At 35.7% G+C, this 25,912-nt stretch overlaps 1 protein-coding gene and 1 non-coding gene across 2 annotated transcripts in view; both read right to left on the bottom strand.

The window, feature by feature from the left end:
- Nucleotides 1-10,385: 10,385 nt before the first annotated feature.
- Nucleotides 10,386-25,912, bottom strand: part of LOC120637006 — a 47,782-nt gene continuing 32,255 nt past the window's right edge. Inside the window, exons 6-13 of the mRNA XM_039908586.1 lie at nt 16,209-16,323; nt 15,235-15,461; nt 14,157-14,287; nt 13,414-13,633; nt 12,527-12,691; nt 11,525-11,684; nt 11,008-11,099; nt 10,386-10,505 (exon numbers count right to left, since the gene is read on the bottom strand). Of these exons, the coding sequence (XP_039764520.1) occupies nt 10,386-10,505; nt 11,008-11,099; nt 11,525-11,684; nt 12,527-12,691; nt 13,414-13,633; nt 14,157-14,287; nt 15,235-15,461; nt 16,209-16,323 (1,230 nt within the window). The remainder of the gene's footprint in view (nt 10,506-11,007; nt 11,100-11,524; nt 11,685-12,526; nt 12,692-13,413; nt 13,634-14,156; nt 14,288-15,234; nt 15,462-16,208; nt 16,324-25,912) is intronic.
- Nucleotides 23,047-23,120, bottom strand: Trnai-aau. Its single transcript has one exon. It is a non-coding gene; the product is annotated as a tRNA-Ile (tRNA).

The raw sequence follows: 25,912 nt of genomic DNA, 5'->3' as shown, positions 1-25,912 counted from the left end.
GCCAGCGTGGTAGACTACCGCCTTAACCCCTTCTCCCGTGCCCGGTAATGGGTTGTTATGATGCTGATGATGAAAGATGGACCTATTGAATTTTGTGCAATCGAGGTATGTTCAATATAACTTATTGATACATCGCGGAAACGGTGCCTGGTACACATTTCATTCCGTTTCAACTAAATTAATACCCAATATCATAAAATTTAGTCAGTACTTAAAGAAAGAAAGAAAGAGAGAAAAAAAACCAAGTGTATAAAATTCACTTTACCTAATGTTAAACACCACTGTACTACTTAATAATGAGGAACTGAAACTGGAGGATACGACAGTTTTTCTAGGAATAACGTTAGATTCTAAACTTCAATGGGGCCCTCATGTAAATAATTTATCGAACAGGCTTAGTTCTGCTGCCTATGCGGTAAAAAAGATACGCCATATGACCGACGTAGAAACTGCTAGACTGGTATATTTTAGTTACTTTCACAGCATTATGTCATATGGAATTTTACTTTGGGGTAATGCTGCTGATATTAGCGCTATTTTCGTGCTGCAGAAGAGGGCTGTTCGTTCTATCTACAAAATCGGTCCGAGAGAGTCATTGAGAGATAAATTTAAAGATTTTAAAATAATGACAGTGTATAGTCAGTACATATTTGAAAATTTAATGTACGTTCATAAAAACATTTCTAAATTTAAGAAAAAATGTGACTGCAATAATTTAAACATTAGAAGTAAGAATAAACTTACAGTGCAATATACTAGGTTAATTAAAATTCATAATTCGTTTAAAGGAAATTGCATACACTTCTACAATAAACTACCAATTGATATCTTGGAGATGTCTCTTAAAAAGTTCAAAGTTTGTATTAAACGTAAGCTTATAGAAAAGTCCTATTATAGTATAAAGGACTACGTAAACGATAAAAAAGCTTGGGTGTAAATTATTGCTCTAACCAGGTTGCTCTTCTAATAATTTAAAATGATATTGTGAGATGGTGATAACAAAAAAAAACAACCGGCTAAGTTTGTTGTGGGCTTCTTCTTAGACCAGGACGCGTTTGGAACCCTCGTAGCTTTAGTTTTAAGTTTACGAATGTGGTTATCGCCATCATCTCACTACCGTGTGGTTCTTATGTACGCATCAAAAGTGCCACCTGTGGGCCTACTTGAATAAAGATATTTTTGACTTTGACTTTTTGACTTTGACTTTGAAATAAGTGTAATTGATATTAACCCAAAACTTTGGGTCGCAAAATTGAAAATTAGTTCAAGCTGCAATAGGGGTCAATCTTTAATGTCTAGACTTTAGAAGTCTGATCTACACTGAACCATTAGTACCTATAGATTAATCCGTCGGTCCGATCCCGCAATGTGTGTCACGGTGAGTCGTCACTTTAAATCTCTCCTGTCTTCCTGTTGTTTTAGACGATAAACTAAGCCCTCCCCTCTTCCCTCTGTGCGTCCTCTGTTCTACTACTAGCATCTAATTAGTGTTGCCCAAATTCAGTCTTGGTCTTGCAGTCTTGGTCTTGTTCTTGCGTTTTTGCAAGACCAAGACCAAGAACAAGACCGCGTATTTTTAGCAAGACCAAGACCAAGACTGACCGTGCAAGACTTGAGCAAGAACAAGACATAGCCTGCAAGACTCTTGCGTCTTGCAGCTAGGACTTAGCGCTATTTCACGGAGTAGTTAGGTGTAACAGTTCGGTGTATAGGTAGGTAGGTACGCTTAGGAATTCTATGAGACGCAAAAAACTATATCAAAGAATATGAAAAACTGGACCTATGCGCATTACGACTAATACCATAAACATAGCGAATAAAAAAATATCTATTAAAATCAAACTGAGTGCATGCATAGTTATGTTTTAACCATCGGCACTTTGATAATGCGGCATCAAAGGTTTTGTACTTACTTCTCAAAGAAATTTGCCGCTTTTCGGAAGTACATGGTTATGATACACGCGCCGGCGGCTTCTTTTGAAATCTAAAACAATCGTTGCCGCCGCGCCGAAATCATAACATTTGACACTATTCATGCAAAATAATTTCGAATTTTAAGAGTACCTACAGGTGTTCCAAAGAATAAATAAGTTTCAGAGTGCTTAGAATGAAAATGAATACATTATACTGATCACGCAAGTAGTATTATGATTAGGATAAAATGGTGAGGATAGGTAGTAGATGTCATAATAATTCATTCTAGTAAGTAATTATAATATTGATTACTTATATGGTTTTAAACTAATTACTTAGGTACTATTATTGTACATTTAGTCATTATATTTCTTAAGTTTTTACAAGAAAAAATAGCAAAAAAGTGTTCGAATATCTCTGAGAGAGATGATGAGAGTAAGTATTTACTAGCTGTGCCCGCGACTTCGTCCACGAGGAATAGTAACTTTGGAGGTATAGTGACGTTCAGGATTTATTTATTTATTTTAAAACTTCTGTCATCAAACATACAAACGAACTCTTCAGCTTTATTCAAATAAATGATAAATCGTAAAACTCTTTTATTAAATTTCTTATAAGTTGAGGGTTCAATCTCTTTCTAGACAGATAAGTATTGTTCTTTAAAATACAGTCAAGTTATTGTAATTAATTTGTTTTTTTACATGTTTTAGCAAATGTAAGCTTATAAATCATAAATGTTTATTAAGAAACAGTTACTTCCATGGAAAACGACATATAGGTCGGTTGATTTTTCGAATTTCTTATCAAATCTTCAGTTATTTATTAATCTGCTTGATCTTTACTATGGCTATGTTAATTCAAGCTCACAATGTTCCAATTCTAATACGTTTTTCTAAGATTTAAAGTAAACTTTAATAAATAGTAATAGACTAATAGGTAATTGCAAGACTTGCAAGACTCTTGCTGCAAGACCAAGACCAAGACCAAGACTGGGAGCGCAAGACCAAGACCAAGACCAAGACCAGGTGTATTGGCGCAAGACCAAGACCAAGACTGGCTAAGTCTCGTCTTGTTCTTGCATTTGGGCAACACTACATCTAATGCGATCACCAATGATTATGGGCCAACCTTGATACTTTTCTATGCACAAGTGACCTTACCTTATTTATTTAGACTTGCATTAGGCAACAAGGCCAATTTAATTAAAACGTAAAAAAACTATATAAAACCAAAATATAACTAAATAAGAAAATACAATGTATACAATGCACAAAAGTCAAAGTCAAAAGTCTTAAAATATATACATAAATACAAGAAAAGAAACATGCATGGTAGTCTTTGAGGACCGCCGATAGAAGGGAACACTAATGTAAACCGAAATATATTTCGGTTTACATTTATACATAGTTGTGTAAAAGTAAACCGATATATTACTTCAGGTGCTTTAAAGGTACATTATTTACTTTCTCTGAAACTTATCGGAAGAACACCAAAAAGTAAGTATGAACTTCTTCAACAACAAGTGGCAAGCAGAACAAGGCCTGGCCGTAGAAGAATATGGCTCAAAAACTTTCGAAAATGGTTTCGATAGAGAACCAATTCATTATTTAGAGCAGCGGTGTCAAAAGTAGATGTAGCTCTAATGACTGCCAACCTTCGTAAGGAGACCGCGCCCTATTCGATCGCGTAAAAGTTAACCATAATTTGTATGGCGTCGGAAGAGCGCCATCTAGTTTCAGTTTCTGTAACTGAAACCGAAACGCTAATACTTTTTAAACCACTGGCAAAGTTTTTACTGAAAAATCAAAATTAAGTCACTCCTGTTATTTAGTTATATATATATATATATATATATATATATATATATATATATATATAGTTTATTGTAACGGTTTGCGTGTGACGGTTTGCGTGTGACGGTCTTTTACCTTCAATAGGGTTGCCATAAATAAACACTTAAAATGTTTTGAACTCGAAGCTATTTGGGATTGGTTGTCTGATAGACGCAATTTTGAACACATAGCTTAGCTACAATTGTACATTCGTTTGTTTTTCATAGTGTTAAAATGATGTGGTTTCGCTTCAACGACATGAAGTCGTGTCATAGTACTAAGTGAATGTGGTCAACCACAAGAAAAGTTTATTTTATTTATTTTAGTTTTAAGTGTGTTATGGATAACTTATATTTGAATTGATTAAATATTGTAAGATCATTTTGCAGTACTACAGTGAGATTATTTAAAAAAATAATAAGAAGAACGATATTTAATGTAGAAATACTTTTCTCGTCAGTCCGGCTGACTGCCATTTTTGATTTTGCCTTTTTTTTATTTGTAAAATGTGCATAAGCGAGATGAGTTGATACATCTTCATCAGTAAAAGAAAGGGATCAGGTAAAATAAAACGATAACAATAAAAAAGTGCGGATTTATTTCATATTCGTAAATAAATTACAGACTACAGTTCCACGCGAGTATGTGTTTATAACTAAAATCTGATTGTATAGAACTTGCCAACTGCAAAATATATGTTTATTTTGGACCCATAAATACAATTTAATTATTAAAAACCTCTTTTCTAATGTTCAAATTATAAAAGACGATGAAAATTATTACGGAAAAAATAATAAACAAATAATATACTTAATTAATAAAGGTTCGCAAGTGTCATGTTCTACGACACTATTTGCGAGGCTTTATGCTGATAAAGGCCAAGTTTTTTCTGAAGTGAAACTTCTTAAAGCAGCGATTCGATATTTTTATGGACGAGTATAATTGCGAGTGAAATTTTAAGAACGCGTCTCGTTTAGACATATCTCGTTGGGAGATGAGAAAGATATAATGCATAGAGCCTTGCAACAGAATTCATACACTTTAAGTTACTAGAATTTAGAATGCGTTCAAAATTGCTTCTATCGAACGACCAATCACAATTCTTGCTCGAACGCGCACTTCTTGTGATTGGTTGTTTAACGCAATTTCGAACGCTAAGGATGCAGGTTGGACTGCAGGTTGGACGGCACGTTTTGGGCTTGCCTTTAGCGAGATGCGTATGCGCGCGATTTGTACGTTTTGAACTACAACTTCGACACCACAGAGGCCGAGTAAAACAGAGCGAAGTATGAAGAATAAGATAATTGTTTAAGAAGTTACATTTCTATTACGCAGGCGCTTTTTAATATTAAAATTATATTAACATACTTAATTGGCAATCGCTATAAAATCGCAAAGGTGTAAATTCTACACTATAACATTTGATATTTAAGAATAGAGTTTAAAAAATATTATATTATTGGGGATCACGCTTACCACCATCGCTTAAAACAGTATTATTTTTATAATGTTAACGTTTTAGTTCTGAATTATAAATAATCCTTATTGCCCGTCATTAAGGTATATTTTAGAAGCGATGATAGTAAGCCAACAAATTAAATAGCGAAGTCTTTTAAGATACCGAACATGAAATAGTCTGCGAAAGGTACAAAGGTCATTTGTGGGATTGAGTTTACGCTTTTGTAATATGATTCCCAAGGTAATTTTGGACCTACCAATGCATAAGTTTAAAGAATGAAAACAGATTTATTACAGCGAGTTTACTATACAATTGATGAATTTCTTAATGAAAAGGTTGCTTGGAAGCATCCGGCTTCGCTTTCATCTCTCACAAGATAGAAAAATGAATGTTAAAATGAAAAATATAAAATGTTGATGTTTAAAAAGAGCAACTGCTGTGATTCTTGCCGGCTTTTTCTCGGTAGAATCTCCCTTACGAACTGGTGGTAGTCACTAAAAACATACAGATTTGAAGTTTTAAAAATGCTTATATTATATTAGGCCTACTTAAAATCAATGAATTTTGAATTTTGAAATCTTTTTATTTAAAGCTAAAAACGATAAGAACTTGTTAAGACGGTCAATATAAAGTAAATGGTTACCTTTGTTCTTATCATCAGCATCAACCACAATGCTTGGCCACTCTACCTTAGAAGAGAAATACAAAGAGTATATATATATTACTACTACCTTAGAAGGGAAATACAAAGAGAATGGATAAAAGATAGAAGAAAAGATGTTTGGAAATATCAAAAGTGAAACCGGTTTTATGACGTCATAAAGTGTTTTACCATCTCACCGTAAAGAAAATTATAGTGGTTAATCTTTAACTTTTATATGTATATATATATATAAGTTTATGACTCCGTAGATAAATAATATTCTTTTAAACGGCTTTTGAAGTTGAAAGTAGGTAGATCATCATTCTAGATGTACCTCGTTAAAGATTAACCATTATAATTTTCGTTACGGTGAGATAGCAAATACTTTATGACGTCATAAAACCTATTTCACTTTTGATATTTCCAAACGTCTTTTCTTCTATCTTTTATCCATTCTCTTTGTATTTCCCTTCTAAGGTAGAGTGGCCAAGTATATATATATATATATATATATATGCTTTATATTGTATGTATTTATTTGTATTTGTATTAGCTATTTATGTATTATTGTTATATAAAGTTGATGTAGTTTATGCTACGACATATTTTTAAAAATTGCACTATCCCGTTTCCATAATCATTTTCTTCTTTCATTAAGGGTTGTCTGGAGGAGATCGATTAAAGCGATAAGACCGCCTTTGCGCATTTTTATTTTTCTTTTATTTATGTTTTCAATATATATTATCTTTATCCCTTAATTGTGTGCAATAAAGAATTCATCTATCTATCTACTTTCTTGAAGCCTTAGGACTTAACGGCTACTTCGTTGTGCACCCAAAGACGTTGCGTCAAGTAGTAGAAGAGTTTTTGGTGGCGGAGCTGTTCCAGAGCAATACTAACGCCATGCTTATTTCTGCTGCCAAGCAGAGTTTTTGTGTTCGGGTCTGAAGGGCGAGGTTGCCGGTGTAATTACAGCCACATAGGCTTAACACCTACGCTACGTAGGACGTGTTACTTGTATGCTTCTGTTTATCGGCGATTGTTGCTTGTTACTTGCTCTATCCAGTACGACAAAAAAAAACCTATGCAATTCAAAAATGGCAGAAGTGTAACTTCTGAAAAGTAGCCTATAAGAGATTGGGACGTATATCACAGAATTAAGAATATCCAGAACCCTCAATTATTCATTATTGCATGCAGTGCATTGAGTATAACCGCATTTCTCACTTCACACCCGCGGAATGATATTAGCTCACAAACTTATCCCATTTTACCCATTTTATGGTTAACGTTTAGAACATTAGAGTTGAAATAATTACTTTAAAGTGCTAAATGGAGTGAAGAAACTAACCGCCTCTTCAAGAACCACTACCAAAGTGGAGTGGTTTGTGATGCTTCTATATCAGTACACACAGTACAGTGTACACGATTTCTTAATTCTGTGAAGTATATAGAGTATACTCCTGGTATTACTCAAAACCGAGATTAAAATTAGTGTAAAATCCTATTAATGATATAAATGTGAAAGTGTGGATGTTTGTTAATCAATCACGCAAAAACGGCTTGACGGATTTGGATGAAATTTGGCATGCATGTAGCCTTAGACATGGAAAAGAACATAGGCTACCTTTTCTCCCGATTCCTTAAGTAGTTCCCGAGGGTAAATTGAAAATTGTTTATGAGCTAAGCCGCAGGCAGACAGCTTTGGAATTTACTAAACTATTTCGGTATACTTTCTATACCGATCTCTCAAATAGTTCCAGTGGAAGGATTAAAATTGTTAACGAGCGAAGCTTTAGACCCAATTCTGAAGTCCACGTAGACGAAGTCGCGGGCAGAAGCTATTAAGTAATAATTAGAAAAATATATATGTTCTATTACATATTATTCAGTTCCGTGGTAAGTAAAACAAAAGGTGGAAGGTATCACTCATTCGCTCACTGACTTAATCGTATAGATTGATGAGTTTATTTCCTTATCGTGACGTATTTTGGTTTCATCGACTTTTAAATCTGAACGATTCTAAAAAGCTTTCAAAAGAAAGATAAGGATTTAACGAAATCTTAAAAAACATCTCCGCTATTTAAGTATCTTAAAATTCATCGCTATTTCATTACTAAATTGCTTCATGTGTTACTTGTATCTACTTAAAACAGTTTTATCTTGTTTATTTATTTATTTATACATAAATAATAAACAACCATAAATTGTGATTGTGAACATAAGATACATGAAATGTACAAAGGATGTACTTGTACATGTAATTTAAAAATATTTTAAATACAAAAATGTAAGTGCTCATTAAACTAGTTCCAGTGCATAGTTTTCTTTCTATTGACTAAATCTAATTCTAAGTTGGCCTCTGATTTGTGTTTCTAATCTAAGTGACGTCTCTAACTATTCTAGATGTATTTTTTATTCAAAGTTTAATTTTTAACCTACATTATTATTTATTATACAGTATCGATTAACCAACACACTGACTAAATTAAAAAGATAGACGGTACCTTAAAAAAAAAATTGTCGATGCTGGGTGTACAAAATTTGGTTATACAGAAACCCTACACTAAAGTAAACAGCTTTAAAGTACTAATTTAATCAAGAGCCTTGATAAAATGCACTATTTTTTTGTTATCGTTTCCAACATATAATAGCATGAACTTAAAACTTGTGCTTTATTTAATTAGCTGTGTCCTACAAATAATCAACGTTCCCAGTATATCTTTTTAATATAATCCGTGGTTTTGGTTTTTAACGTTTTACAACTGTACATGTCTTGAAAAGTGTTCTAGTATGTATTATCTTTTATTCAACACATTTATTAAATTATAAATCCTGGTCCCATCCAGATTTTTCTCTTACAATATAACTATTAAATAATTTATAAAATTTAAATATATAGTTAAATTAATCTTATTATTAAAGTTACTTGCATTATAATTGTATTTGATTAATATTAATTCTTAATATAAATCAAACTGAACTGACAGGGCTACGAATAAATAATTAAATTAGAGCGTTTATTATCGTTAAGCAGATCTTAATATGACCAGTTGTTTGAGAAAAATACACTCATAGTGCGTGTATTTTCCCCACAACTAGTATGTATATTTAAATAGTGACCACCTTGAAGTGAGTGAAATCACTCAGTTACCGGCCACTTTTACATCAATGCACGTCTATTTTTATTGGTTTCTGAACATAATGTGGTATAATGATTTAAATCTTTTGCTTCTCCCTAAAATTTGCTTATATATAAAACTATTTATCTATATTGAGTAAAGTAGTTTTATTAAAATATTTGGTGTCCTTTGTGCATTTTTTCCATATTATTATAACAATTTTTATTTTACCTATTTTATAAAAAATCTATTATCATTACGTAATAGGTATAATTTTATTTTTTTAAATAATGAAATTTTATTCAACCCAATAAATTATTACTTGTAATTTATTCCTTATAAGTAACTATAATATAAATTATCTACATAAATATATATGTTTGTATAAATTCGACCAATTATATATAAAATCGTACCGATAATACCTAATTATTTATTAAATCCTAGTATTATTTAATTACATTAGGTACTATTTTTTCCTTTCCTTATAGAAAAAGATTATTTATAGATTGACTTAAAACAATTGATTATGTATAAACTATCCTTTATGGTTCGTACAGACACAGTATCAAACTTTCCCCAGGGTTAAAGGATGTATTTAATTTTGCAAGGATAATAAGTTTTGCCCTAGATTTAAACGAACCCTTAGGTATACTCATATTACAATTGTTTTTAAAAAAAATATAGGCACCCGATCATAAGTGTACTACACATATGTTTGCGTTATTTTTACAATTAATTAAAGCCTGATTTATATATTTGTGCCCGATTTAATTGAACATAACAGAACAAAGAATCAAAATAGTTAAGGGGACTTACTGCGATCGCTTAAAGCAGTATTATTATAATTTTGTTGACGATTTGTCACAAAATTGTTATACGTAAAATACGCTGTGACAATGAAAATGACAAATTTAAATTGAAGTTGGCCGGCGATAATATGGCGAATTAAACTTTTTTTTTTATGGGATCAAAAGGGTTTGGCTTAACGAGTAAAATAATGTAGACTATAATGAAAGCCAGGGCTTTTTTAAAATTTAATATTTATATAAGATAATAAATACTGTTTAAAGCGATGGTAGTAACTCAAAATTGTGTTGAGCACTATTTTAATATTTTTTTGTTAATAAAACCTTTTACAATAGGATGCACTAACGTAAGTCACCATACTTTTAGTGAGCACGCTTTTCGTAGTTATGACAGGTGTTTTCCTTCATTGGTTTCATACAAAATGGCAGCCTGTCCAAGGTAAAAGAGGTCAGTGTCTGTATGACTATCCTTATTCTGATAATTAAATATGAGTGTTCTTACTCTGTTACTTATATATGAGTGTTTTTACTCTATTACTTAAATATGAGTGTACATACTCTGTTACTTAAATATGAGTGTTTTTACTCTGTTACTTAAATATCTATTTACATATGAGTGTTCATTGTAATCTCTCCGGAACTTTGCTCGTAAAGCCTTCTTACTTGGTCGTGGGTCATTTGCGAGACCGTCGGCACTTTGGGGATGTTGTTAAGCATTGGTTTCACCTGAAAAATTATAAATAAATACGTAATTAAAAAAAAACACCATTGCCGTGTGTAAGAATGTAAAAAATTTCCTATTCATAAATTGCAACAAATAACAATAATAAATAAATATACTACGACAATACACACATCGCCATCTAGCCCCAAAGTAATCTTATGTTATGGGTACTAAGATGACTAATGAATATTTTTATGAATAATATACATAAATACATATAATACACAGATATACACCCAGACACTGAAAAACATTTATGTTCATCACACAAACATTTTCCAGTTGTGAGAATCGAACCCACGGCCTTGGACTCAGAAAGCAGCGTCGCTGCCCACTGCGCCAGTCGGCCGTCAAAATAATTACTGTCATCAGCGAAATAGTATGAAATAACTAACCGTTCGTGTTCGAGTAACCATTCTAAAGCGAAATTGTTTTTGATTCTTCAATATTAGTCCTGTACACGATTTCTGTACGTTCTTAATTCTGTGTGTTATTCATACCTACCTTGTTATTAGCCATGTTAATGAACCCGTTGCCAACGGCGCCGTTGCCAACGACCCCGTTGGGCAATGTGCCGTTCCGCTGCACACCGTTGGCTATGCCGGCTCCAATGCGGGACACAGAGTGAGCGAATTGCTGCACTACTGCATCGTCTACAAATACAAAGTCATAGGTGTTATTATTTACCATTATCGGCCCACTCCCGGCGACTCTCAGAAGGGTGTAGGCCGCAGGCCACGCTGGCCAATTGCGGACTGTAAAGTTTACACGCCTTTAGAACGTTATTGAGAACTCTCATACACGTCGCGTGCACAGGTTTACATCGAGTCTTCATATTTTTTCAAGTTTCGAATCAACAAAAGCCTTTTCAAAAGTACGTAAGTACACTTTATTAGAATATAAGCTTATTATGAAAATCTGTTTAAAGTTTACATATGCGGTTCTTAAATATTGATTAAGACGCTACAATTTTGTTTTTGTACAAGTAAACATTTTATTTTGTTTTCCATGATACACTTACCTCTAGTACTGTGGTGAGTGGTCAGTATTTGAGTCTGTGAGTCAATGTCGGGTATCTGCGGCTGCGGGATTGCAGCGATTGCCTCTGCTTTCTCCATCTCTTCCAAGAGGACTCGCGTGAACTCGGACTGGACATCTGAAGAGTCTGTATCACCGTCAACCTATAAACATTAATAAGAATCATGTAGATACCTCGAACATTCTGTTATTCCAAATAGACTGAAATACTCCAGAGTATTCTTCCTAAAAAAGCAAAAGATCCATCGAAATCGTTTAAATCTATCTCAAGGTCAAAAGTAGCCTAAATTCAGGATCGTCGTCCACTGTCTGTTAACTGTCCAATTATTGTCCTTCTCTTCTCAAGAGAGCGAGATGAAGAGAAAACAACGTCAACACTTCTCAAATAAGGGTTAGAAGACTTTTTAGGGTTCGACTGTTTAATGTAGTTAGGTACATAACGTGGTTTGGGGTACACACTACATGTGTTCTCTGTTTCTGTAAGGGAAATGGTTCTTAATAGTATTAGGATTTTAAAACTAGAATTCCAGAAAGTTCTAACGGAATTCGTTGAAGGTGCTAACTGAAGACACCTCGAGAAATAGAATTGTAATCGTAAAATGTTTGATTAGAGATAAAAAAGTGTATAGGTATACTTCTTAAATACTACTACTACTTCAAAAATTTGCTTAGACTTTAAACAGTTTTTTATCCAATAGTTTTGTGTTTTTTCAATATTTCAATTTCTTTTTCCATTCGGTTTTAAAGAAACTAATAAAACGCGGCATTTCTTGTTTTTTCCGTGGATTCTTCAACTAATAAACTAACGACGCAGTTAAAGATTACTGTTTGCTAAGTCAGTAGAAGTACTTTAAAAGTATGTCCGGCTTTGCTGGAGATTAATCCAGATACACAAAATTATACTGATAAAGAAGATTGTGAAGAATTCTCGTCGATCAAGACGTAATCATGTAAAGAGCTAGTTTTAGAAAGCTTCATAACTTACAATCACCAACCGATGCTGCTGATCTAAACTTTTCAACATGGGTAGGCTTAGTTCCCGGAACACTTCGAGTCGCCTTCGGAAAGCCGCCACCGAATCGTCTCTTCGACCGCGTCCCAGTTGCAGTTTCGAACAATCCAGAAGAACCATGCGTGGTTCGATTTGAAACTGAAATAAAATTAAAGAAAATAAGAGAATTAGGTCCTCATCATCATTAGCAATTTAATTCCGGTTTACTACTGGATAAGTGTCTCCTTTTTGAACGGGAAGGCTCTAGTCCGCCATGCATTAAGATATACCGCCCTTTAATATATTATGTAGAACTCTCAGTCATGCAGGTTTCCTCACGATGTTTTTCTTTACTGCAACTGATATTTAATTAGGCAAAAGCGCACATAACTCCGAGAAATTTGAGGTGTGTGCCGAGAATCGAATTTGGTCTTTCCGAGAGGGAGAATGATGATGCTGATCTAATTAAAATAAGGAGTTTAATAGTTAAGAAAAATGAATGAAGAACTACACACCGAATAATATAGAACCTGAACCGGAAGAACTGTGAGAGGTATAACATCCTTACACTGATAGTGGCCCAAGACCTTCCACTTATGATACTAAAGCTGTGCTGTGTAAAATACTAAACTGCAACCTCAGAGAGGTCATCAAAGATTAATGCTCCTTATGTACCACAAAACTGCTCTTTCTAATATACGGATATCGAGTTAAGCATAGGTTACTAAGCTTAGATTGACCAATAGGTGCTTTAATTTGATTTCATTTACCTGAAGCCCTTGTTCTAGAGGTCGGGGTCTTAGAAAAACGACATTTAAATCTGGCAGTGACCATCTTGACTATTTTTGTGGATTTAAATTAGTTACCATTCGTGATCTCACCTCATTCTCGAACTGTTCCATCTGTTCCAAATCTCTAGGATATCCATCTAACACTATCCCATGTCCACTTCGAGCTGCGTCATTGACAGCTGTTATCACCAACTTGGTGACCAAGTCTTGCGGCACCAGTTCACCTCCACTAACAGCAGTTCGAGCGATGGCACCATCTGATGCTGGCCCTCCACCTGTATCTGCCAATGCTCGGAGGCGTTGGCCCAAGCTATAAATACAAAATGGTGCACATAATCATCGGATGCTTTACAAGGTGTCTTAAAGGCCGACTATTATTTACTAACTTTATTATACTACGTTATTAGAAAATAGCACAAACTACTGATGAATCACTAAAGTTTTAAACATACGTTGATGTTGGACCATCCTAGAAAAATAAGTGTGCTTTGTATACTCATTGAGATTAGTGGCGCGCAAGCAAAGCTGAGCTGGCCTACCCACCCCTGCACTCCTCCACTATGCACCTATTCGTTGCCCTTTTGGGGCGTAACAGTTGACTCTCTTTGTCGTTGATATAACTACTCATTCTACATGTTCTAGGCGACAACTAAACAAACGTTTGGTTCTAAATACATGCAAATAGTAGGTATCATAAGAATTGAGCAGTAAAGAGGCACTTGATCAAACACCTAAGCAGATTTTACAAAACATTTAGTAACTTATAACCTATTACGTAATTTAAGTCATAGGTGTTAGACAATAAGAGTGGAGTTGGAGTGAAGATTACAAACCTAAAATGAGTCCAACCATCTCTTTGCAACACGGATCCCTCGCATAGAGCTGCCTTGTTGCTGCCAGGACCGCCCACGACCCATAACGTCGGTGGAATGGTAGGTGTCCCGCGTACCTGTATGACTTCCGGCTGTAAAGAAAATAACAGATAATAAGGGTTATTTCATTTTAAAAGAAAAGAATTACCAAAAACTATGGGGGAGGCGAACACATTCATTTATACTCATTGTACTTCATGGTCTTTTAAGGAAACCTATAGCGAAGTGGTAAGCAGCATGGCGGTCCCGTAATTAAGTTCTCGGTTGGAACAAGGATCAAAGTGCTCCGGTCTGGTCTGGTGGAAGGCTTCGGTCGTTGTTAGTTACCACCCTACCGACCTAAATTGACCGCTATGCGATATATTGTTCCGGTACGATACAGCGGGGACACCTATTATGGACTACTTAAAACCATTCAGAATAATTTCTAACTGACTAACTATAAGAGATTGCTTGATGCAACCTGCGTTGATACCTACGTTAGCAGTTTCTTAATTACCCAGTACGGCCCCGGTGCAGCTGCCGAATCTGCTAAATTGCTCAAGCGCCGTATATACTCCTTTATTTGTAATTACTACATCTATCTATATATATAAAAGGGAAAGTGTGTGGGTATGTTCCGTATAGGCTCCGAAACGGCTGGACTGATTTCAATGAAACTTTCAGGGAATCTCCGGATTGACCAGGCGAGTAATCCTGTAAAGTTTGTTGACGATCGGAACACACCTATTTTTGAACTGTCAAACTGTCAAATACAGCTTTTATTTACTATGATGATATTCTATTGTTGGGTGTACATGGGTGTAGTTAATGATCTTGACCCGCTCGAGAAGAGAATAGAAGAGAATGAATACGGAGATAAATAAATGATTTATATTATGAGACTTAAATTAAAAATTTTATGATGTAAGTTTATTGTATAAATCAAAAAAAAGCAAAATCTAGACCGGCGAAGCGGGCTGGGTACGCTAGTTTTCTATATAAATTGAATTTAGAATTTATTTGGTGTGAAAGCTCATCATTAAATATTGTAACTTACTTTGGGACTGACCACTCTGCCATTCACTGGCATGACTCTTGGCAACTTCGTAACAGGCAGAGAGGCTGCTTTGGGTACAGGCTCGACATGCACTGGTATAGTTGGAATGGTGGGTGCTATGGTGGATGTAAAAGGTTCGTCTTCAATTTCCACGTCTTGTGATGTTATTTTTCCGTTATAGTTTCTTGTTGGTACCGGTTCCACGCCAACCACCTCGCCCGGTATTGCTATTGGTACAGACAGAAAAATTGTTTACGTGACGTATTGTTAGGTTGCCTGGAAGAGATCGCTACTAAGCGCTAAATCCGCCTTTTTAATCCCACTTTTGAATGAATGAATAAACTTTTATTGTACACCAAAGAAAAAAAAGTAAATACACACCCAGAATAAAGAACGTACAGTAACCGCGTACACGACTAATATTGAAGCATCAAAAAGTACCCCAGTTTAGAAGTGTTTCTCGAACCGGCGGTTAGTCATTCATTAATGGAGCAGTTTTGTTTTTATGTTTATAGACGAGCGCTTGACAGCAATCACACCTGATGGTAAGCGATGATGCAGCCTAAGGTGGAGCGCGCTTGCCTAGAAGATGCCTATTCACTCTTGATTTGAAGGTACTCATATTGTAGGCACTGGGGAAAATGGAAGCTGGAAGGGCATTCCAAACAGTAATTGACTGTAATTATTTTACCTTTAATTCTAAACGTTTACCAAAAAATGGGAAAGTTCGTGAGCTTAGCAACATTACGCGGATGTGAAGTGAGACATGCGCGGGGAGTTTTCACAGTTTTGGACACAATATTAGCTGAGGATTATGTATATTCTTAATTCAAAGGGCTTAAGATTGTTTTGTCTTTACATAAGCTGAGGTAATGGAAGTGGGGAATGTTCTTCAATTAAAGGTCAACAAACTATATATTGTAACTATTGGTGGGCACGGGCTAATAAAGTTAGCTGTTTTTTAATTGGCATACCATGAGCTCCAACGCCAACTCCGTTCATGTTCTGTTCTTCCACTGCTCCCAATATCTGCAGCACCGCCGCACGAAAATCTTTGTAAACTTCTTCTGGATTCCGCTCACCGTTAACCTGTAAAACAAAATTTATATTATCCATTCATCATAATCAATATGTTACTGTTTCATTACAGGGCTAGGTTTTCCTGTCAGAATGAGGAGGGTTTGCTGGTCACGACGCTGGCTAAGTGATTGGTGGAACATTATGGAAATACATATATGGGCTAGCACAGGCATGCCGTGGTGGTTTTTAGTTCGGGTATACCCCCTTTAGAGGGGGGAGTCCCACATAACCTCCGTCCTGCCCAAGGGTCGGAGGTAGCAATAACGCTTTTCCACCTCGCCAAAAAAAACAGGGCTAACACAGGCAGGAGAAGTTTATCCCCGTTTATTATTTATACACATATATTATTTGGATATCCGCTTCTGCGTCTGTGCTCTGAAAGGTTGATAAAGCTTTGGGAGAAGTTAATTTTTTATCCTTTCCCTGGGGTGATAATTGTCTCCTACCCCTGCTAGCCGTACAGGTTTAATATAACTGCCATACTCCCTAACAGGTTAGCCCGCTACCATCTTAGACTGCATCATCATATCACGTCACAAGTGACATTGCAGTTAAGGACTATCTTGTAGTGAAATAAAAAAAAAGATTTCGCAGTGAAGCCACATTTATTCAATCATTCAATCCTGAATACCGGTAAAATGACCACTCGGTGAGATAATTATAAACGAGTATTTCCAATCCAAAAAGCCTGTTAATAAAGCCCATAAATGTGACCTAAACACCTGTTCGTAATTAATTTTTCAACGTAAAGTTAACAAGGTTGTTAGAATTTCTTTATTGAAAGATTCTTGGTATTGTGGAGTATCAGTGGACTTACTACTATCACTTAAAGCAGTATGAGTTACTAATTTAAAAATGACAGTTTTAGACATACTTTGACGCCCCTAAAACAGAGCAAAGCGTAATTTTATTATTTACCTCTTACTTTGATTTGTTTCATTTTGTTTTTTATGATGTCCTTCACAGGTAATTAAGCTTAGTGTTAACGTAAAAAATATCTTTTATTTATATATATGTTATACTAGCTGTACCCTGCCACGCTTCGCTGTGGCACATTGTGATTGAATGGTTGAGATAAATAGATAAAAACAATCCTTGATCCGTATTATATATCATGCTAAAATTTCAGCTCGATCGGTGCAGAACTTTTTGAGTTTTTGAAGCGTACGCAAACCAACACAACATTTATATATATATATATATATAACATAGAATCTATATAAATATATATATATATATATATATATATATTGATATAGATTCTATGTTATTGTCCCTTTTTATGATTGTTTTATTATTATTTAGTCGTTAGGATTCAGTGACGACGAAGATAAGGAGCTGGCGGAAAACCAATGCTGCGATTTTTAGTATGCAGCTATACCGAGCCAGCTCCTTTGTCACACTTTTTTTACTTTAGCATATTTATGACACAAATGTAACATTTTACACAAATGTGTGATAATAAAAACGATTTTTGTTTCTTTCTTTCAAAGAATCCTAACCATTTTCCCGTTCACTACAAATTAAATAAATATAAAATGCATATTGAAAAATTTTTAGAACTTACAGGATTTGACCCCACATTTCTCCTATAATAGCGGTGTGAGTGCTTTACCAAGTAAGCCACGGTTCTTTCTAATAACCTATCCCTGCAACCCGCTTGTGTACGAATCAAAAAACATGGGTATATGTATATACGGCACCTACTCAATGCGAACTCTACATCACCCTCCGGACAGGAGAGCATATCCTCGGGATTTCCCTTAGGTTAACAAAGCAGACGCAGTGAGAAAATAAGGTGAAGGAGGGGAATATACCCACCACTCCATCTCCGAACTCCCGGACACCACTAGCCCAATGACCATGCCACAGTTACGGCGGGCGCCTAGCTACCATCCGCAGAAAGCATCCCTTGACCGGACTTCCCCGTCCTTACTGAGATGTGCAAAGACTCTTGGTGAAAAGAACTGTAATTGTGATCGCCAAGTAAATAATGGACCGTGCCCATTTCCCAGTTCGCCCCGAATGCAGGTCTCAAGCCACACCCCCGCCGCACAACAAACTTGGGTATAAATTATGGAGTACGGCGTCACGGTTAGGCCAAGGCATTAAATTTTCACCGCCCGCTTTTTCATCGCAGCTGGCTTGTCGCACGTCCTCGACAGCACAACGCTTTGCTGTGGCGTTTTGCTGTGACCGTCAAATAATAAAAAGTCCCAGTCTATATATCTCTTTTTTAGTTATAATTGGCAACCAAGCAGATGTCTCACCAGTTTGTAAGCAGTCTGTGGAGGACTCAATGACAAAGCTATGCCCGGAGTACCTCTACGTGATTAAAAAGGAGAATGAGGAAATTATAAACCGTAATGCTGTGCGTTTGAATATAAGAGAATCAAAATCGCTTCATTTATTTGAACGTCGTCCCGAAAACCCACCTTTTATCACAGTAAGTTTATAAATTATAGTTAAGTAATTACTGTAAGTATAAATTTTGATTTAAGTATATATAAAGTATTTATGTATATATAGGTATATACTACATATATGTTTATTTATGCACTACTACCTCTCTTCTTGAGCTGTGTTCTACGCCATTGGTTGCCATTATTTTTTTACAGTTAATCTATATGTTTATGTTGTCACATCACAATAAAAGTGTAGTCATTCATTAATTCATATATACATGTATATACTATATAATTATATATTTATGTAAATTTGTGTCAATCTAATAGTACCTTTACGTAATTTTATGTAAGTTTATTGTATATGTTATGTATCTTTTAATTTGTTATGCCATCGCCCATGGCCACTTCCGCTTCCCGACTCGTAAAGCTATGTCGGTTCTTCTACAGATCTCCTCATTCCTGTTTTGGTCACTTTAACTTACTTCGAGTATAGTCATTTCCATTGCTCGTTGAGTTCTACCTAGTGATCTACCTATGTACAGCAATTTATTCCCAACCTTTTTGATTGTTTTTTCTTTGAAATATATACGTATTGATCCTGCCATCCACAATGCATGAGGGAAATATTTTATACTTTACATAAAGCCACCAGTCTTTCATAAAAGTATTGATAATGACTAAAAAACATCGGCCATTATTACTGGTAGCTCATCGATTTTCCTGAATCATCGTGCGTTACAAACATATTTCACGTTTCGACGAACTGAAACTTTATTAACACGCACAAAGTGGATAATAGCACGACGGGGTATCTGTTGTACTAAATAAATAAACAAGTTCAACAGTCCTTTCAATAAAGTTCCAATTAGGGTATTTAGACGACCTAGCTGTTAGAGGTTGGAAACCGTTAAGGGCAAGAAGTTAAAACGTGCTTTTTTATAGTGATGTAAAAATTGCCGTCCAAACAGATGGCCCCTATGTGGAAAACCATCGCTGATAAACAGAGCAATACTTCGCAAGGTATGCAAGGAACACTTCCTGCAACGTCCCTGCAGCCAAACACACACACACACACACACACACACACACACACACACACACACACACACCAGTGAAGTATATCCACGCATCCACCCCTAGAATTTATATCATTCCTTTTTTGAATTTATTTGTTTCCTTAATATGATTTTACAATTAGTCAAACGTGAGTTATTAGGACCATAACACTTAGTCTCTTATAGAACTAAATAAATAAGAAATGTGAATAATATACTACGATATTACACATCGCCATCTAGCCCCAAAGTAAGCGTAGCTTGTTATGGGTACTAAGATACGGCCAGTGATGTGCATAGAGGGTATGCACAGGGTATGCAAGATGAGATAAAACTTAAGCGTATGCTATTTATAACTCTTACAAAGCCTATCCTTAAGTTTTTTATAACTCGTTCTGGAGATTCTTTTAAAAATATTATTTGCCCGTTTAGTGATTCCCTGTGCATACCCTGTATGCATGCCACCAAAGATAACTGATGAAAATGTTATAGATATAATATACATAAATACTTATTATATACAGATAAACACCCAGACACTGAAAACCTTTCATGTTCATCGCACAAACATTTTTCCGATCAATCGAACCCACGGCCTTGGACGCAGAAAGCAGTGTCGCTACCCACTGCGCCAACCGGCTGTCGAAGTGTACAAAGTTTTATAATAAAAAACGCAGTGATAACCAGCAGCATTTAAGGTCTGTGTGGAATGAAAGTGTTGGAATTACTATGGCCACAGAAAAAGATTAAGGTCCAAGAAAATAATGAAACATGAATTCAAACACACGTCGCACACACTAATAAATTCAAGTCATAAATACGGAGCGACTTTTTAAGCTACATCGTCTACGGCTCAGGTTCTACGGATGTCCTGATTTGATCACGTAGACTCGCTTTCTCTCCGTCACCTGCTGAGTGAATCGGATCGTTCTTATTAGGTTTGAGAGCCATAAGGCATCACTGGCGAAGAGTTATGTCTTTAGGCTCTGAGAGATTTTTCAGACGCTTAGGGATTCAAAGATATCCAAAGACTTAGCCAATAATAACAGCGGTGATCGAAGTGTCATAATCGAAGTTTTTGGTATCGATCCTTAGGTAAGTGACACTGCAGTTTGACACTTGAAGTAAAATCAATCTTATCCAAAAATGCAGATGACAGATTGGATTTAGTGCTATCCTTATCTACAGAGAAGAAAAGGAAAAGGATAGTAAATGTAATTGTACAATGTTCCTAAAAAGGGTATGGAAGTTTACTGAACCCTTGCCTGATTAGTTTCGATAACAAAATGCGTAGCAACCAGCTACGCATGTTCTACGTAAATTAATAAATATAATATAACGGCAATACACACATCTCCATCTCAAAACTCCAAAACTAACTCCAAAGTTAAGGTTGATGATTTTTTTTTATAATACATAAAAGCTTATAATATACAGATAAACACCCAGAAGCTGAAAATTTTTCAAGTTCATCACACAAACGTTTGCCAGGTGTGGAAATCGAACCCACAGCCTTGGACTCAACAAAGTTAAACATTTTAATCATCATCATCATCATCATCAGCCATTGTGCGTCCACTGCTGAACATAGGCCTCTTTCAAGCAGCGCCAACTTTTCCTATTTTCGGCTTTCCTCATCCAGTCGATGCCTGCCACTTTTCGGAGGTCGTCGCTCCATCTAGTAGCGGGGCGTCCGACACTCCGTTTACCGACACGCGGTCTCCACTCGAGAACCTTTCGACTCCAACGTCCATCGGTCCTCCGACAAACGTGACCAGCCCACTGCCACTTTAGTACGCTAACACGAAAGGCTATGTCAGTTACTTTAGTTCTTTGGCGAATCACTTCGTTACGGATCTTATCCCTCAAAGAAATACCAAGCATAGCTCTTTCCATAGCACGCTGAGCGACTTGAAGTTTGTGAATTAGCCTCGCTGTCAGTGTCCACGTTTCGGCACCGTAAGTCATGACCGGCAGGACGCACTGATCGAAAACTTTTGTCTTCAGGCATTGCGGTATGGGTGACGAGAAGACTCGGCGGAGTTTGCCGAACGCTCCCCAGCCCAGCTGTATTATTCTATCGATCTCCTTCTCGAAACTGTTTCTATCCAACTGAACGATTTGTCCAAGATATGTATATTCTTTAACAGTTTCGAGAATAGACCCATCGACAGTGACCGTGTCCACAAATTACAATTGTCTGTTCACCTAAGTCTTATAGAACCAATCTTATGTGTACAACGCAAGTGTTACCACAGAATGTTCAAAGTTTATAATAAGTGCAATAGAAACCAAAGTTTGGTGTCAAGTTTGAAGTATCAAGATTGGTAAAGAGATTGTTAAAATAGGTCCAGTACTTTCAGTACAAACGCATTTGGTACAAATGAAAAAAAAAAAAAATCTGTCCTCTTTATGGTATCAGTAGAGACTAGCAATTTTAAGCAACTTTGTCTACGTGGAACATCTACGTTCCGGTATGATACCGTTATAGTATACTAGCTGTTGCCCGCGACTTCGTCCGCTTTTGTTTTTGGTTTTCGAAAGACATGTGCCTCATAAATGTGGCAGCACTTTATGTAGTTAGGATAGCTAAGCCTGCTGTAAAATCGTCAAACAGTTTCGTCCTCTCTCCCGAGAGATCTAAACTTAATTTCGGGTTAAAAAGCATCGTATATTACTTATAATACCTTCAGAAATCAGAAATATGTGTACAAAGTTTCGTGATGATCAGTTTAGTCGTTTTTGCATGAAAGCGTAACAAACAAACTTACATTCACATTTATAATATTAGTAGGGATAGGGAAGTAGGGATTACCGGTATGAAACCGATTAAAGGGTTAGGACTAAAGTTTTTAATATAATTGTCTACAGGATAGCCCGCTACCATTTTAGACTGCATCATCACATCACTAAGTAAGATTGGGTAGCTAGCCGTGGCCGAAACCTGACCATTAGATTAGATCTGAAACAATTTCAAAACTCACAATTCTTAGGCTTTCTTCGCGGTATGTTAAATCTACACAAACTAAGACCAATTTTATATATAAATAAATAAGATGTCGTTAATTTCGTCTTACTCTGTGATCTCGTAGTAACTATGTCACGTCATACCCAAAAATGGCGGTAAGAGGAATAATATTGTAATAATGAATATAAATTCGTCTGAATGAGAGTAGAATTTTAATAGTTAAAGTTAAGTAAAATATAATAAAAGTCTAAGTAAAATATAATAAAATTAAAGTGTTTTAAAAATATTAAAATAATAAATGTGGCCCATGAGGGGATCGAACCCGCGACCTTCGCGTTATTAGCACGACGCTCTAACCAACTGAGCTAATGGGCCGATATTGATAATGTTGAAAAAGATAACAGGGTCTGTCTGCATCATAGTTATTCCCTGTTAAAACGGATTGGAGCTACACGTACATTAAGGCCCAGATAATAGTCGTTGCCTTGACTTAAACCAAATAAGTGCGTACGATCCGTTCTAAGCATTACATTCACTTAAATACACAGTACTTTATCATCTAGTTTCGTTGAAAGTCCACGTAATACTAAGCCAATGTAACGAGTTTTGTGGAAGTTTCTGTATTATTGACAAGATTTAAAAAGCTATTAACGATAGCATGATTGTTGATTTCCACAACTCCGGCGGTTTCGATAAAGCAAATCGTACACAAGGAATTTACGAAAACAATACAAGACAGATGAGAATATGAAAAAGATTTAAGGAAACAAAAATAATGTTAAAATTTGTACCACTGTCTATTCTCCTCTTTCTTTTTTCTTGATTCAAAGGTCGCTACAGAGATCACTATTAAGCGATAAAGCCACCTTTTGCATTCTACATCTTTCTTTACGTTTCTGTTTTTATTATATTTTTATATATGTTAATTTTGTGGTAGGGTAGGTATACAAATAAAGAGTTTAATAATAAGGTTGCCTAATGAACTAGCTATAAATCCCTGAGTTCTATGAGGAGGAGAATAAAAAAGAAAGTGTGTGCGTGTACCTTTAAGCGCGATTTAAGTAAAACTTTTAGTATTCTTTATTGATGAAAGAGTAAAATGTACCTGGGACTCCGCCATTTCATTTAATGTACACTATTTTATTTTATATTCTATTTAAAATTCATTAATATCACTTTATCATTTTACAAATATTTTCATTTGTTAAATAGAATAATTGAGAGTAGAATTTTGAAGGTTAGATCAGCACATGTCAATATAACCTTGTTATTGTAATATTATAGAATGTAGTAATAAATAAACAAGTGTATTTAGAGATTTTCAAAAAACTTTGCAATTTTTTTTTTTTTTTTTGAAACTGTTGAATTTTTATTCACTTTGCTATTCACAACTTATCCGTTTGAAAATATTGAAATTAAATAATCCTAATTGATTATGATATTGGCCACTAGCTAGCGTATAAGTCAAGAAGCGTGGAGTATATGACATATACTTACGACCCATGCAAATTATTATTTTTAAATAGCGGAAACTACACCGACGTCTAACGTAAGCGTTACTTCCGTCAGAAAGTACCCGTATTACTTCAAAAATTCATTGTTCTTATAGAACTGCAGAAGGCAGCTGTGTTTTCTTTAAAAAAATATATTTCAAATTAAGAAATTCATCATGTGGGTTCTCTGCTGCCTGCTATTCGACATTCCTTCCATAGCAACCTACTGACACTATCCGACACTATATACCCTGATGCACTGCATCGACTCACCCGCATGGTAGAGTCACTACAAACTAGACGTTTCAAAAGTGCTTATAAACTGGGCCTCCATGAAATAAATGAATTTTAAATTTTGCTTTTCTCAATAATTGGACAATCAAATGCAATTTTTTTTTTTTTAATTTAGCCTTAATAAGTACCTACCTATAATTTTTTTAATCTAATGTGCGTTGTTTCGAAGGTTGTTTAATCTCCTATCCGTGGATTAACTCGGGGTCAAAAGATACATGGATCATGTAAATTAGGCAATTTGAATTCAATTTCACCAGCCAACTACAACGCAACGGAGTCCAGGTTAGAAGTGTAGTCGCAGACCACCACGTTTGCCGAGGGCATATTGCTGGACTTCACACGCCTCCATCGTGTAGAACCGTCAGAATTAAAAAATCACATATTTTCGAACAAGTGATATTAAATTGCTTAAAAAGTACATAACTTAAAAACGATCTTCGAAAAAGTTTTAACGAAGTTATGCCGGGGATTGAACTCATACTCCATAAAGCTATAAAATACTTAATACCCACGGTAATAGAAAAGGTAATCGTTTTACAATGAGGTATCATTTTGTACCACTTTCACTCAAGTAAGTGGGTGCAAGTGGGTGCTATTCAAAGAACCATTTTACAAGTAATAATTGCACCAAATGTCTGTAATGCAGCAGGCATTGGCATTGTACTTTGTACTTGACCGTCCCATCAGTGATATTATCATATTAAGCGGTCGATAAACGACGCGACGCGGCGTTGTTTTATTGATGCATATCGATTACGTTACGTTACGTATCCGTCATTTTACGTTACACATTTAAGGGGTTCCGTCGAACGTTACGACGATAGCCTATCAAACGTCACTGCTGGACTTAAACTCTTCTAACTTGAGGGTTCGTCCATAATTGCCACGCTGGGCAGGTTGGTGACAGTAGATGGTAGTTTGGCAAGCATAGCTTTTTTTTGTCGTGGGGGAAAAGCTTTATGGCTACCTCTGTCCTTTTGGGCAGGACTATGTGGGACTCGATTACCCAAACTAAAATCCACAGCGGCATGTCCCTCTCGTTGGCTTAAGTGGACGTCCGGGGAACCCGTTGTTTACCACCCAGACGTGTACCAACCGCGCTAAGAAGGAGGAGATCAGGACAGCTTGACACATCCACCCCTCCCTGGCCTCCTCTCAAATAGGAGAGAGCGCGGACTCACCACGCGTAGGTGGTAAGGTAGTGGTAGGTGGGCTAAGCAAAGCGATATCTGATTTTTATTTGTTTTTCGTTCTGTGAAGATGAGTGAATCTTATGAAGAAATTCGATACATTTTAAAATTTTACTACAAAACAACGCAAGCCGCGAAATAAATTTGCGTCTGTGAGAGTAGCACAAATTGGTTTAAGCGTTTTCAATCC

Source organism: Pararge aegeria, chromosome 3 (assembly GCF_905163445.1).
Source record: "Pararge aegeria chromosome 3, ilParAegt1.1, whole genome shotgun sequence".
Lineage (NCBI taxonomy): Eukaryota > Metazoa > Arthropoda > Insecta > Lepidoptera > Nymphalidae > Pararge > Pararge aegeria.
The sequence above is the reverse complement of the archived record's forward strand: the minus strand, read 5'-3'. Positions and strand labels throughout refer to the sequence as shown.